This window comes from Zeugodacus cucurbitae, chromosome 5 (genome assembly GCF_028554725.1).
Source record: "Zeugodacus cucurbitae isolate PBARC_wt_2022May chromosome 5, idZeuCucr1.2, whole genome shotgun sequence".
NCBI lineage: Eukaryota > Metazoa > Arthropoda > Insecta > Diptera > Tephritidae > Zeugodacus > Zeugodacus cucurbitae.
The window spans coordinates 42,144,990-42,160,190 of NC_071670.1; the positions used below are offsets into that span (position 1 = coordinate 42,144,990).

Genomic DNA, 15,201 nt, shown 5'->3' on the forward strand with positions numbered 1-15,201 from the left:
AGCGCTTTTCCAATCATCGATTTTTGGGATAGGATAGCTTTTGGTTTTATCAGCGATTTCTCGTGTGCCCTTCAAAGTTCTCTTTATTTTTAGAAATTGGAAAAAGTCACAAAGTGTGAACTTTTAACAAACTCGTCTTACCTTAGTCGGGGCATGTATATGAACATAAAATAAAACAAGTAAGGAAAGGCTAAGTTCGGGTGCAACCGAACATTTTATACTCTCGCAATTTATTTAGAGATTTACCTATATTTTCGGTGAAAAATTACCCTTATCAGATATCAGTGACCTTGAAAAGTCATGGTCCGATTTTGACAATTTTTCCACAAGTGATGTCACAGCTCAAATACAGTATTCGTGCAAAGTTTTATTTCGCTATCTTTATCGGTTCCTTATGTATACATTGTAAAGTGAAAGAATCAGAAGGATTCAAAATTGAGTTATATGGGAAGTAGGCGTAGTTGTGAACCGATTTCGCCCATATACCACCAGTGTCATCAGGGTGTCAAGAACGTGTTATATACCGAATATCATTGAAATCGGTCGAGTAGTTCCTGAGATATGGTTTTTGACCCATAAGTTGGCGACGCCACGCCCATTTTCCATTTTGTAAAAAAATCTGAGTGCAGCTTTTACCTGCCATTTCTTATGTGAAATTTAGTGTTTCTGGCGTTTTTCGTTAATGAGTTAACCCACTTTTAGTAATTTTCAATCTAACTTTTGTATGGGAGGTGGGCGTGGTTATGATCCGATTTCTTTCATTTTTGGACTGTATTAGGAAGTGGCTAAAAAAAAACGACTGCAGAAAGTTTGGTTTATATAGCTCTATTGGTTTGCGAGATATGTACAAAAAACTTAGTAGGGGGCGGGGCCACGCCCACTTCCCCAAAAAAATTACATCCAAATATGCCCCTTCATAGTGCGATCCTTCATACCAAATTTTATTTCCACAGCTTTATTTATGGCTTAGTTATGGCACTTTATGCTCATTTTAGAAAGCAACCATCCTATGGTGCCAATAAGTGTGCCAAGTGTCATCAAGATATCTTAGACGGACGGACGGACGGACAGACAGACATTCGGATTTCAACTCCACTCTTCACCCTGATCACTTTGATATATATAACCCTATATCTAACTCGTTTAGTTTTGGGTGTTACAAACAACCGTTATGTGAACAAAACTATAATTCTCTCTTTAGCAACATTTGTTGCGAGAGTATAAAAATTTTAAATATCAAGACAGTACTACCCCAACTGTTAATATCTGGAAAGTACTTCCTCTCGTATGCCTTATTTCAAGATTTTCGATCAGTCAGTAGACTTTATACCGTTTAAATCGGTGAATATGAAAAATATTTTAACAAAATCAGGCAAAAATGTATATTGGATATACTGTAAAAGAAAATAGAATATACACGAATACAAACGACCTTGAGCTGAGCTCAACTACCATAAAGTACTAACGGGAAGTCGGACTTAAACGTGAAAATTGAGTCTAACAATTAATAATTAATGAAATGTGCAAAGTTTAACTAATTCTATAACTCAACTAAGTGCACGACTCAGTACTAACACTACAACTTAACGAGCTAACATAAATAAAGTCGTACTTTACTCGGCTACATAATTATTAGAATGATACTAGAAGTTAGTACATTACTAAAGTACACATATGTATATAGTGATTAGCATTGTTAATTTGAACATCGCACTCACCTTCTTTGGTAATAGCTTCCGTATCGCATTCATCACTATCATCTTTGGGCTCGAATTCGACCTGCGAAGTAACAACATCATAGAAATTAACACGTGTCACGTGGCGTACATAATCATTGGTGTTAGTATTATTGAAATTGTTGTTGTTGTTGTTTTTGTCGTTATTGCTGTCGTTTTTGCTATAGTTGTAGTAATTCTGGTGATTGGCTGGTGGCATTTGTTGTTGATGTTGTTGCCGCATTGTTGGAGTAGTATAAGTAGCAGGCGGAAAAGCAGGAAGCGAGTGTGTTGGTGTAATGTGTTGACGCAACTGATACGATGTGTTGTTGTTGTTAGCAGGCTCTTGTGCAGGTGGTATGGACCAACGCGCTTGCGGTGTTCTGCCAACACTTGATTTTCTGCGCGTTGCAGCAACGCGGGACGTGTGCAAGGACTTAGCGGCGGGGGCGTCAGAGTTGCTCGTACTTTGGGGGGCGCCACTTCTGGGCGGCTTTGGCAGCGGATTCGTACACGACGGATGCGAATGCTGATGCTGTTGCACTTCGCCACACCAACAGCAGTAGCGCGAACTGTAAGGCGGTTGGCTCTTCGGCGGACGCGGCGGCGGCGGCGGTGGTGGTGGTGGCTCTGGTGCTGCACTCGTTGTTGCCGTTGAGTCGATTGCACCGGGTTCGGGTGGTGGTGACGGCGGCGGTGGTGGTGATATAATAATAACAATTCTTGGTGGATACTGTGTATCAGGCAGCTTGCCTGCGCGCTCTGCACTAACGCGCCCTTGCCGCCGCGCATGTTGTGCGTACGCCGCGTTTGTTGAATATCTATCGCGTTCGCTGCTGGTTGTTCTACCTTTCTCACTACGCAAATGACTAGATCGTGGTGGTGGTGCTGTTGTGGGGTGATGGGGTTTACTTTGTTGTTGTTGTGATGCTGTTTTTTCATACAGCGAATGCGCACGTTGGCGTCGCTGACGCTGCGCTCCGTATTCGCTGGAGGTGTGAAGATTGAAGTGCTGTTGTTGTTGTTGTGTTTGTACATTAGCCGTTGACGCCGGTGGTTGGGGTGGTTGATAGTGCTGATATGTGGCTTCGTTTGGCAGTGGTATGCCTTTGTTGTCGGTATAGATGGTGGGTATAACGGTATCGCCGGTCGATGCCGTCGATACAGTACTGCTATCGTTTGATCCTCCATCACAGCCATTTGTGGTTGCTACTGCTGTTGCTGCTGTTGTTGTGTACGGTGGTTGTGGTGTTGGTGGCGGCGGCGATAGTATTAGAATCACCACCATTCGATCATTTGTAAAACATTAATTTACACTCTCACAAATTACGAACATTTCAAATTATTATCTAATTTTTTGGTTTTTGTTGTTTTCTTTTTTTTTGTATTTTCTTATTTTATTTTTCGTATTTTTGTTCTATGTTTATAGTCTCTTTTTTCTTTACTTTTCATTGTGCAATTATTAAGTGTCGGAATGAAAATTTCATTTTTAGTCTCATTTTTTCAGTTATTATTCTAGACTCTGTCATATTTCGCACTGCTAATTTGCTTTCGAACTATGTATGTATGTATCCGAATGTTATAAATATCTATATTTGATATGTTATTTACTCAATTTTTTCTGGAAACATTCAGAGCAAGTTTCTTCACGTTTTTCCATTATCATTATCGTCGCTTTTCAGGCACTTTTTCAAGAAATATAAAAATTCTATCTGGAGAAATCGTTTTGGAAGTCGTTCTTTCACCCGTTTATAGTCATGGTCAAAGTTCACACTTTCACTCAAAGTAAGTACATATTTGACAGTGTACACCGCTGAACTCGGTAATAAATATGAAAATAAAGAGTTTAGCAACAAAGGTTTTGAATACGTAGAAAATTGAACTGAAAATTAAAATGTTTAAACTACTGTGTTGCTTTCAAAAAGCAGTCTGAAAAAGTAAGGAAGTTTGATGTGTCTTCTATATCTCACTTTGTAGCGGCACTAGTGGCGGCACGTACGTGATTTTCGAAAAATATTTAAAACATTGCCAAAATAAAAACTATAATTGCCGAAATTATTACTCTTTAATGGGAACCCATGAAAAACTCAGTCAATTTAAATAAGTTTTTGTTTAAGAGCCGCATTACACTAACTTTTTATTATTATTGCCGAAAATTAACTGTTTCTTTTAACGATTCACTAGAGTTTTCGAAACCTAAACAGAATTGGAATTGCATGATTCCTAAAAGCAGTTGTATAATTGTAGAAAGCGCTGTTCCGATCCCTTGTTTAAATGTTTTCAAACGAACATTATTCTAGGAACATAGGTTCCTAGGAATATGCACGAATCAACAGAAGTCGATTCTAAGCATAATGGTTTGCAATTTCGATGGTGATTTTTTTAGTACAAATTTGGTACTCTTTCATTTACCTTTACTGGATATTTACGAAAAATGTCATTCATACGACATATACCTCCTACTTAATTTTTCATTTTATACGGGAAATTTCTTTGTTTTTGTAATTTCGAAAAAAATTTTCCTTTTTTTGACAAAAATAAACACATTTTGTTTTTTAATAATCGTTACACAAAAGTATTCGGTATTATTAAAAACTATTCAGTATTCAATGTTTAAAAATAAGTTCTCCATTTGCCAAAATAAATGAAAAAATCAAAAAATATTTTTTCAACTATAATCGTTACTCAAAAGTATTCGGTTTTAAATAAAAAAAAACGTATTTCAATTTTTTGCAAAAATAAACGAAAAATAGTCAACAATTAGATTTTTTTTACCATAATCGTTAAAAGTATTTGGTATTCAATTGCTACATTTTTTTCGAGTAATTTCGAGTCCGAACTTTCTTTTGACACTTTTAAAAGAACTGATCACCAGTAAAGTATAAATACGATTTGGCTAGTGACTACTAGAAATTATTCAATTTATGGACGATTAATTTAATACATTTATATCATATATTTAGTTTTTGGAAGAAGAATTTGAGGAATCTGTTATTTGAAGATTAATTATTACCAGCAATTGCTGGCGAAGCCTAACCTCGCATTTACCAAATTAAATTCAGCATCATAGTAAGAAGGTTCATCATCTTTCGGCACTACAAAGCAACAATAAGTGAGTTTTAAATCAACGAGCACTCAACTACGCTAGTTAGCAAGTTGTTAACGAATGTTAACACGAATATTATTTACATACATACATTTAAGTATATATGTATACAAAATATAAAAATATATACATATATATTTTTTTTAATTTTTATTACGACTGCATTTCTGCTATTTAAATATGCTTAAGTTGCGATAAGCAAGCACTGGAGCTTCAACTCTTCCATAGCATCGTTCTTCTTAATAACTTAAAACATGCATGTAACACGTTTGCTAAACCGTTATAATTGCTGTTAAAACCATACAGACAACTGTGAAACTACAAAGTATTGGATTTCAAAGCAATTGCTTGCTTCTAGAGAGAGAGCAGACTTAAGACCAAATATAGTGAGAATAATATATACATATATAATTATATAGTAGTTAGTTGCATAATAAATGTTTGTAAGCGCAAGATAATATGCCAAGCGGAAGATTGAAGATTTTAGTATTGTTTAAGAAGTAAGGGCTTTTAATGGAGATTTTTATTCTTTTATCTGATTTTTTTATTACTATTTTTTTTCAAAATTCTTATTGCTGGCATTTTATCTATTTCTTATACTATCTGTTTTTGCTTTTTGCCAGTTTTTCGCTATTTTATAACATTTATTATACAGACAACAACATTATATTGATATGTATGAAGTTGCTTTGTTGTATTATTATTTTTTGTTGTATTCTTTGTGCATTTTTTTCACTCTGTATTATGCAAATTTCCACCCGCAAGCAGATTCACATCAATCGAAGCACAGCAAAAAGGTACAATTTTTTCAGTAAAAACAAAAACAAATAACAACAACAACAATCACAATCCCAGTTATTGAGTCACTCGCATGTCTGTTGCATGCCATTTTGGTGCATTGCGCATACGGCAAACGCCAGTAGTAAGTTACGGTTGCTGTTGTTGTTGCTGGCGCATTTGCACGGCAGATGACTTCATGCGGCGCACAATTGCGACTTGACTTTAAATATGCACGCTGTATTGTTGTTGGGTTTTAATTTTTATTGTTTTTGTTGTTGCTTTTATTTTTGTTGTTGCTGTTTCATTATATATTTCTGTAATGCATCAATTTCCTTGAGATTTCTCAATTGAATGGCGGCAAGCGGCGCTCACGTACTAGTGCGCGCGCACACGGCAAACGCTGCAACCGGCACGTCAAAATGACGCTCAGCCGCAAATGCGCTCATTTCGCCTGAACGAAATGGAAAGAAACAAAATTATAATAAAAATTATGCATTATGATAGCAAAGGAGAAATTCGAGTGCAGAAAATTGTGTGCTGGAATTGGGAAAAATTGAATATGCATTTTTGAATTGTTTTCAATTTTTCTAGCGCGCCTGGCATTTCCGCGGCTTGTTAGCTGCATATATGCAGATATATATGTAAAGTGTGTATGTGTGCATTCCAATATTTTAATGAATTTTTGCTTCAACAATTTTTATGCCGCCGCCACCTTTTATTGTTTTCTAAGCGCACCAAATATGCATGCATTTCACACCCAAACCGTAAATATGAGCTGCATATAGGCAAGTTGAGGTTCGCGCATGCGCATGCGCTTTGGCGCTTCCGGCATTTTTAAACGAAAATATTGCAGTTCCTACTTTTACCTTCTATGTGGCGACTGTAATTATTTAATTAAAATAAAAAAATAATTGCATTCATTAGGTTGCGTTGAACTCAATTTTAAATTGGAAACTGCATGAATGGTCAAGAAAAAGTGGGCAAAGCGCACGCACGTACATCAAAAACACACGCACTCTCAGCGGCAAATAATTGTAACACACTTAATTTGTATGAATATATACATAGATATATGCTTGCTTTTGGTCAGCCTCGAAACCTCGACCCATTTCACACAACACCATAGAAAACACTTTTTTATAACTTTTTATACACATTCGCATTGTTATTGTTTAGTGCTCATCTACATATTCATTAGCAACAACTTGCCACATTTTTTATAAGTAATTCTTCATATTTTCAGATTTTTAATTGCGCTTGAGCTGTCAGCAGCCTCGTCTTTGTTGAGTTAAATAACGCATATATTCGCATATAAAGACATTCGTTGGCTTAGTTGCGCGCTGCGTATTAACCGCCTAAACACCTCCACCTCACGCCAGCTGTTGTACATTGGTTCTCTTCTTCTCTTTTCTGGGTGCTAAAGTATAGAAGTTATGTGTATGACGGTGAGGGGCGGTCGGTCTTCGGTTCGGATATTACTTTAACCACAACTGTGATTGCACAATTGGCCTAGATCTCACGATGATCATGCCGCTTCGGCGCACTTCGCAGCGTGACGGTGCGCGAGTCATCGGCTGTGAACAGTGTGGCAGAAGTGAGGTTATGTGCTGTTTTTTATTGTTTACTTGAATCAATTATGCGTTTATAAGCACTGACTTATTAAGTTCCAAGATTTTCTTTCACTATCTATATGATCTGCATAAGTCCCAGCGCTTTGTTGAATCATAAGAGAGACTTGGCGATCCGTCAGGAGTATTTGGGTGTCTCAAAGGACTGTCTAAGTAAGATTATCTGTATACGCGAAGATCTACTCCTTAACCCAACCTAATCTATATATTCTTCTAATTACTTTTCTTCGGTACATATATAGTCCAATACCCAACTGTTATCCAGAATGAATGTTTAAATCGCGAATGAGGAATAATACTTGCATTTTTAGGCAACCAACTATATACCAAAAAAATCTTTGATGAGTTTTTCTGATTCTAGGTATTCAATTATGTACCGAATTAGTACCTAGAATGCAAATTTTTGCAGAAATGGTACTTTATACTAAATAAATGATTACTATTTGTGTAACCGTATACCTATTTTATCTATTTTTTATTCAAGATATAACATTTCTAGTTAATTAGTACCTAATATGTACCGAAAAAGTTATTTTCTTATTTATATTTAAAATTTACAGTCTCAAACTAGATTTTGAGCTTTTATTTGATTGAAGATATTTAACTATGTACCCAAAATGCCATACTTTATAAGTATCTGTACCCAAAATGGTATTTTTTTAACATTTTGATATAACTCCTGAGTATTTGTCTGGTTGCCTGAACTACTCGCCTTATACTATATGTTATATATTATGTATTTATATATTTCTGCAAGGGTCGAGAGATTGTTTTTGTCCACATATTTACTATGAGCTTTGTAAATATATCTTGATGGAATAATGGAATTCACTGAAAAGTTTAGAGCTTTAAAAGTAAAGTGAACTCATTAAGTCCATATATTTTTAAGTGGTTAAAAACTCCAAAGCTACGATAGCTAAACTATTTATAAATTGAAAGACATGAAGACATACAAATTTGATTCAAGTCTTGGAAGATAACGATTAGATTCCAGCTGGAATTTGGAATGAGCTGAACTAGTAAGACAAATAAAAAACTCAAACTCGCTTCTTTTGATGCTAATCAAGCAGAATTCTTGGAATTTTAGAGGAATGTCTATAAGAAAAAATCAAGCATAACGAAAGTTTAAGAGATCTTGGGAACATTTGTAACTCAAAGTACCATTACTGATTTCTAATTGATCTAAGAAATGAGATTAGAACGTTAACATAGATTTTTGGTAAGAAGAGCCACAATATTGAAGAGGCAAGATCGGCATCTCTATCGAAAATGGGTCGGAAATAAGGTCTAGAGATACTTAATATTTAATATACGGGAATGAAGGAACTATTCTAGATGAGTCAAAATCAAAGGTGGTGCCTTAAATCTCCCAGAAAATAGCTTAAGGTGGCAACGCTTTTTCTATAAATCTCAAACTCGAATGAATACTTCAAGATTCGCTCACAAAACCAAATACATTTTTCTCTTAAAGATCCATGAAAACTCCCACAGTGCCTTTGCTGACACTGTGCGGATGATGGTTTTGCTTGAATCGCTCGCGCGCTCAATTTGGAAGGTGATTCAACTTTAATAACACCAACAACAACAAAACACTAAGACAATAACAATAATAATAACAGTAACTAATGCGCAGATAAACTATAAACTAAATTAAAGTTGAAGGCGAATTGCGACTAAGCTAGATCAAGCAAAAACAACGGCCACAGTGCAGAAAAAAAAATCAGAAAAACTCGAAAAACAATAACAACAATGCAAAAGCGCGAACGCAAACCTCAATGAACTATGTTGAAGTGAATTTTTGTTGCTTTCAACTTTTTTGTGCAACAGAGGGAAATAAATGAGTATATCTGTATGTCTGAGTATGTGTGTGTGTTGAAAAAGGAAATGAAAACGAAATTGAAAATGACAGACAAGCAACAAGTCAACAGGGCATACGCTGTGTGTCAGATGTACTCGTACGAACAAGCTCTATTAGGCCAAGACTTGTGATGGAAACCTCTAACCTAAGACCTCCGACTAAAATCAAAAAAGAAAGAAAAACAAACCGACAAAGAAAAAAAAAAGAAAAGAAAATCCATTTTACACAACTGACATGCGCATGTGCGACGTAACACAGCAACAAAAACAGTAACAAATTCGGTAGTAATCACAGTGTAATACATTAGTCGTCGTCGTCGTAGTAGAGGTACTAGTTGGTGTGTAGTAAGCGCAGTCAGAGTCACAGTCGCAGACAGCGGTGGTGACAACAACAGACGGTAGTGAAACCGCAAAATGGCCAGCCATCAACAAGCCTCTTGGCCAAGTCCAAGTTGGTGTTGATGTCGCTCTTGTGTTGTGTTGTGTTGGCTGCTGAAGTCAGTCAGAGTGAGCAGTTACGGCCACTGCCACAAACGGCCACCAAAATGGCCCAATGGCCGAAACCAAAGTCCAACTCATCTCAAATTTTATGTTTTGGGCAATTCGAGTTTTTTCCCGTTGCATTTTTAATTCAAATTGTTGGTGTTTATTTTATTTTTGTTTTGTTTCGCTGACCATTCGTGTTGTTGTTGTTGTTCTGTTGGAGGTGGGTAGTTCAGTGTGGCAAAAACAATTCAGATCTCATGCGTTTAGTCGCTGTATATCTATTTGCTGGCGAATTCACGATTCACGAGTGCAGTTGGATAAGTCGAGGGTTTTAGGATTTTTGACTCGAAGTCATATTTTGTGAAAAAGCTATGTACCCTTAAAGCAACATTTCTTCCATATGGGAACTCTTTTGTTGTTGTTGTTGTTGTAGTTGATATCTAAAGGAGGCCAGTGTCGTTATGTACTTACATTGTAAATACGACGTTTTTTGGGTCGAGTCTCACGATAGATCCTGCGAACTGTTTGTATAAACAAGGTTGGACCCTAGCAATAATGGTCTTTAGCTAAGGTTGGAAGTTAATTGTCTTTTGTTTTACGTTATCCAGAATATTGTAGAACTATATAAAGTGTCTTGAGCTTTATGACGCTTTAGGTGTTAATCTTTGAGCATTTTTTCTGACATTAGATATTCAATTATGTACCGAATTAGTATCTAAAAGCCATGTTTATGAATTTATGGTAGTTCAGACTAAATAAATGCTGAGTATTTGTGTAACCGTACAGATATGTTAGCTATTTTTTATTCCAGATATTAAATTCGTAGCTAATCAGTACCTAATTTGTACCGAAAATATTATTTTCTCATTTCTAATTAAAATTTTGCAGACTCGAACTAAATTTTGAGTATTTATGTGATTTTAGATAATTAAAGATGTACCCAATTTGTACCGGAAATGACAAAATGTACATATGTACTTTATAAAACGGTATTTTTTTTACATTTCGGTATAATTACTGAGACATTGTCTGTTTGCCTAAACTACTCGACTTATTTTTGATTTCTAGCAGACAAATTCACTACCCAAAACACTAATATTCATGCATTTCTACTTGGTTCGAGAGATTGTTTTTGACCACATATTCAGTATGAGAGTTATAAATATATATTTGATAGAATAGTGGAATACCCTGAAAAGAGCTTTAAATGCAAAGTGAACTCATCGGCGTCGATAGCTAATTTCAAACTATTGACGAAATGGAAGACAAGAAGACATACAACTTTTCTGCTTCATAAAGTCTTCTTTGGTAAGGATTATGTTCTATGATTGATATGAGATTATGTTCTATATGAAATTTGGAATGGGATGAACAAATGAAGGCAAAGAGACGAATAAAACTGATGGTTTTGATGTTGTGTGTCTCGAGCTTAATGACTCTTTAGGTGTTCAGCATAATTTTCTTTGATTGATTTTTGGATAAAATAGATTTCTGCTGAAACAATTATTGGGTTCATCGAGCCAAGAGCTTGTAATTTAGCGATTTAAGTATATCCAGAGCTGATTAAGTAAATACCTAGATATTAAAAAGCGGGGTTTACATTTTTAAAATATGAAAGAGTCGTAGTGGAGAAGGAACGTAAGGCAAAGTGAGCCACAGCTTCTGAATAAGGAAATTTCAAATTTCTCTTGAGTTGAGGCGCCTATCATATAATATTGCATCAATCTATATTGGACTTGAATATGTATAACATAACCTTTAGAAGCTTTAGTTCTCGTCAAAATAATGTTAATTCGCTCGGGAAATAGTAAAAAACTTTAAACGGTTTAATTGAAGTTTTTTCCATCCTAAATCGTTCAAGATCTTATACGAATGACATTATTATAATTAATGGTATATTCTAAGAAGTCATCAGCTTCCAATTGGTTAACTCCATCTCAGACACACTGTTGCATTTGAAATGACTACACTAGTAATACAAAATATCCCCGACTTATCGCACTGACCTCGTGCTTGTGTTCATTTCAACTCAAAACATTTTGAAAATTTCGTATTTACTTTACTATTTTTTTAGTTTAGTCATTTATTTTAGTTTTCCACTGTGTTTGCGATACATAAACGTCACCTTGTTCTTATTTCTTGACAATCGCAACTCAGTGACTTAAAGTCACTCGAATACAGCGACGCGCTGCTAAAAGCAATGGCAGTGGCAACAAACTGTGTTAACTCTGGTTTAAGTGGCTAAAACTGCGTTTTCCTCGATTCAGTTTTTATTTTTATTATTTTTTTGTATTTGTTTTTTTTTGTACGAAAATGTTCGTTCGTCACGAACATTTCAAAATTTATGCGAATGCAAATAAATTCCGTAAGTTTTAGCATTGTTTACATACACACATATACATTATTTATTTATTTATGTATTTCACTGTATTAACTTTTGCTTTTGTTGTAAGGTAAATCGGTTTTTCCTCTACTATCGCATAAAATATTGCACACTTAGTCAAGCGCACCCAAAATATTTGACTTGTGCATAAGCGTTTACAAACTTACACGAAATATTTACTCATGTGTACATGTACATATGCTTAGGCACTTAGGAAGTGTATTTGCATTTACTAATTTTAAACTTTTGAAACTTTGCGAGACACTTTAAATGCGTAGATAATTTGACTCGTTTCACGAGTATGAAAATGCGTGTTAGAATGCAGATTATCGCACGAAACGTGAGTGCATTTTATGCTAATTTGACATCTGAAACTATGAATATTGAGGCAAAAATAGAAAAAACAACAATAATAATAATAATGAGGAAATATGACACGGATAAGAACTATTGCATTAGGGTCTTGGGTTCGGACTCAAAAATAAAGATGTTTAAATCTCAACAACATATACATAAGACCCTAATAAAGACTGTCGTATTTGCATTTCCGCACTTCTAAGAGCACTCTACACTCTATTTGAAATAAGGATCATCACTTCAAGGGATCAGTAGACAATAAATAAAGAAGTTCAAATCTCAACAACATATACATAAGCCCTAATAAAGACTGCCGTATTTGCATTTCCAGACATGCGACTGTGAGATTTAGTCTGTCTAAGAGCACTCTACATGCTAAAGGGTGATTTTTTAAGAGCTTGATAACTTTTAAAAAAAAAAAAAACGCATAAAATTTGCAAAATCTCATCGGTTCTTTATTTGAAACGTTAGATTGGTTCATGACATTTACTTTTTGAAGATAATTTCATTTAAATGTTGACCGCGGCTGCGTCTTAGGTGGTCCATTCGGAAAGTCCAATTTTGGGCAACTTTTTCGAGCATTTCGGCCGGAATAGCCCGAATTTCTTCGGAAATGTTGTCTTCCAAAGCTGGAATAGTTGCTGGCTTATTTCTGTAGACTTTAGACTTGACGTAGCCCCACAAAAAATAGTCTAAAGGCGTTAAATCGCATGATCTTGGTGGCCAACTTACGGGTCCATTTCTTGAGATGAATTGTTCTCCGAAGTTTTCCCTCAAAATGGCCATAGAATCGCGAGCTGTGTGGCATGTAGCGCCATCTTGTTGAAACCACATGTCAACCAAGTTCAGTTCTTCCATTTTTGGCAACAAAAAGTTTGTTAGCATCGAACGATAGCGATCGCCATTCACCGTAACGTTGCGTCCAACAGCATCTTTGAAAAAATACGGTCCAATGATTCCACCAGCGTACAAACCACACCAAACAGTGCATTTTTCGGGATGCATGGGCAGTTCTTGAACGGCTTCTGGTTGCTCTTCACCCCAAATGCGGCAATTTTGCTTATTTACGTAGCCATTCAACCAGAAATGAGCCTCATCGCTGAACAAAATTTGTCGATAAAAAAGCGGATTTCACATTTCGAACCGAACACTGATTTTGGTAATAAAATTCAATGATTTGCAAGCGTTGCTCGTTAGTAAGTCTATTCATGATGAAATGTCAAAGCATACTGAGCATCTTTCTCTTTGACACCATGTCTGAAATCCCACGTGATCTGTCAAATACTAATGCATGAAAATCCTAACCTCAAAAAAATCACCCGTTATTTGAAATAAGGATCATCACTTCAAGGGATCAGTAGACAACAATTCAGATTTTCGTTCTCTTAAGAAGTAACAGTCTAGACTTTTCAGTGAAATTGTTAAGACGAAGAATCAGAGTAAGTTAATAATAAAATCACCTTCTGAACTCAATAATCGAATAAAATTGAATATATTCAATAGAGCAATGAAAGCTCAACAATCTTTCTCAGCAACAAATGGAAGCTTCAAGCAAAACTAACGGTATATACATATGAAGTCTTTTTAGGGTTATGAGTCCCACTTCCTGAAATATTGTCTTATTTCTGTTTCAACAGTGTTCATTCCACAATAATTTTCATCAAAAAGCGTCTATTATTTTATTACTCGATTGAAAATTGTAAATTCCCTAGTTGTGGGATAGGGTCATATGCAGTAGTTCACGTGAGTGAAGAAAGTTTTTGGCTACCATTCACTTGGGAGTGGTCAGAAATGATTCTTTTGCACATGACTCAAGCAGTTCACCACTTCCGGTTTTAGACCCAGTATTTTCTGGGTAGCCAACAGACATCCGTTTAGAGGCGAGCTAAAGTGAGAAAGAAGGCAAAGCGTGCTTCTGCGGTTGTACGTAGGGTTTGGGACCACCACATAAAAAAACCTCCCCAATGAAAGATCAAGCAGAGTCTCGAATGAGAAACCCCGCTTTTGATAACGACCACTGCAAACGTTTTAATGATCACGATCTGAGGGCATGTACCTGGAATGTCCGGACCCTTAAATGAGAAGGTGCCTCTGCCCAGCCGATTGAAGTCCTCACACAACTAAAGGGTGCCCTCATCGTCGCCATCCAAAAAGTGTGATGGACGGTACAAGGACGGAAGAAGATGGGATAGTATTAGATTTGTGATAAGAGAGAGGCTCCATCGCCGAGTCCTGGGATTCACTCCGGTGGATGAACGTCTAGCCACAATACTTATCAAAGATATCGCTGATTTCCGCCCACGCTTCAACGGAAGAGAAGGACGATGTGACCAAAGATGCATTGATGCTACGAGCGCCTAGAACACACCTATGAGCGCTGCCCTCGCCACGATGTCAAAATCGTGCTTGGCAATTTTAACGCTAGGGTGTTGGTTGGTTGGTTGGTTGAAAAGGGAGGCGAAGAGATCCTGACCGCAAGCGGCCGCACTTAGGCCATTATTAGGCCCATTGTGCTCCCCGAAGGTACCCTGATAAGCGTCACCTGAACAACTCGGTCAATTTAACGAAGTTTCTAAGTTTATTCCATCCCTGCTGCCCAATTTCTCTTAGATTAGAGTAATGGGAGCCTTGGAAGGTATCTTTTCTTAAACGACAGAAGGCCGGGCATTCGCAGAGATAATGCTCTAGCGTCTCATCATCTTCTGCGCATGCCCTGCATTCCGCCGATTCTACTATGCCAAGTCTCTGCAGATGACCTCTAAGAGGCAGGTGCCCCGTGATGACCCCTGTGATTCAGCTTAGTTCTCTTTTGCTTAAAATAAGAAGTTTTTTGGTCTGTCCAGTGTCAACACTGCCCCATAGTAGCTTTGTGGTGCGACTCGTGTTGCA

At 36.5% G+C, this 15,201-nt stretch overlaps 1 protein-coding gene across 5 annotated transcripts in view; it reads right to left on the reverse strand.

The window, feature by feature from the left end:
* LOC105216225 (uncharacterized) overlaps nucleotides 1-15,201 on the reverse strand; it is a 91,965-nt gene that overhangs the window by 45,270 nt on the left and 31,494 nt on the right. The window contains exon 3 of one of the 5 annotated variants that reach the window (XM_054232541.1): nucleotides 1,719-1,779. In XM_054232541.1, the coding sequence (XP_054088516.1) occupies nucleotides 1,719-1,779 (61 nt within the window). Of the gene's footprint in view, nucleotides 1-1,718; nucleotides 3,918-15,201 lie in introns of those variants that run through there. The other 4 variants (XM_054232539.1, XM_054232538.1, XM_054232537.1 and 1 more) reach the window with 4 other exon arrangements.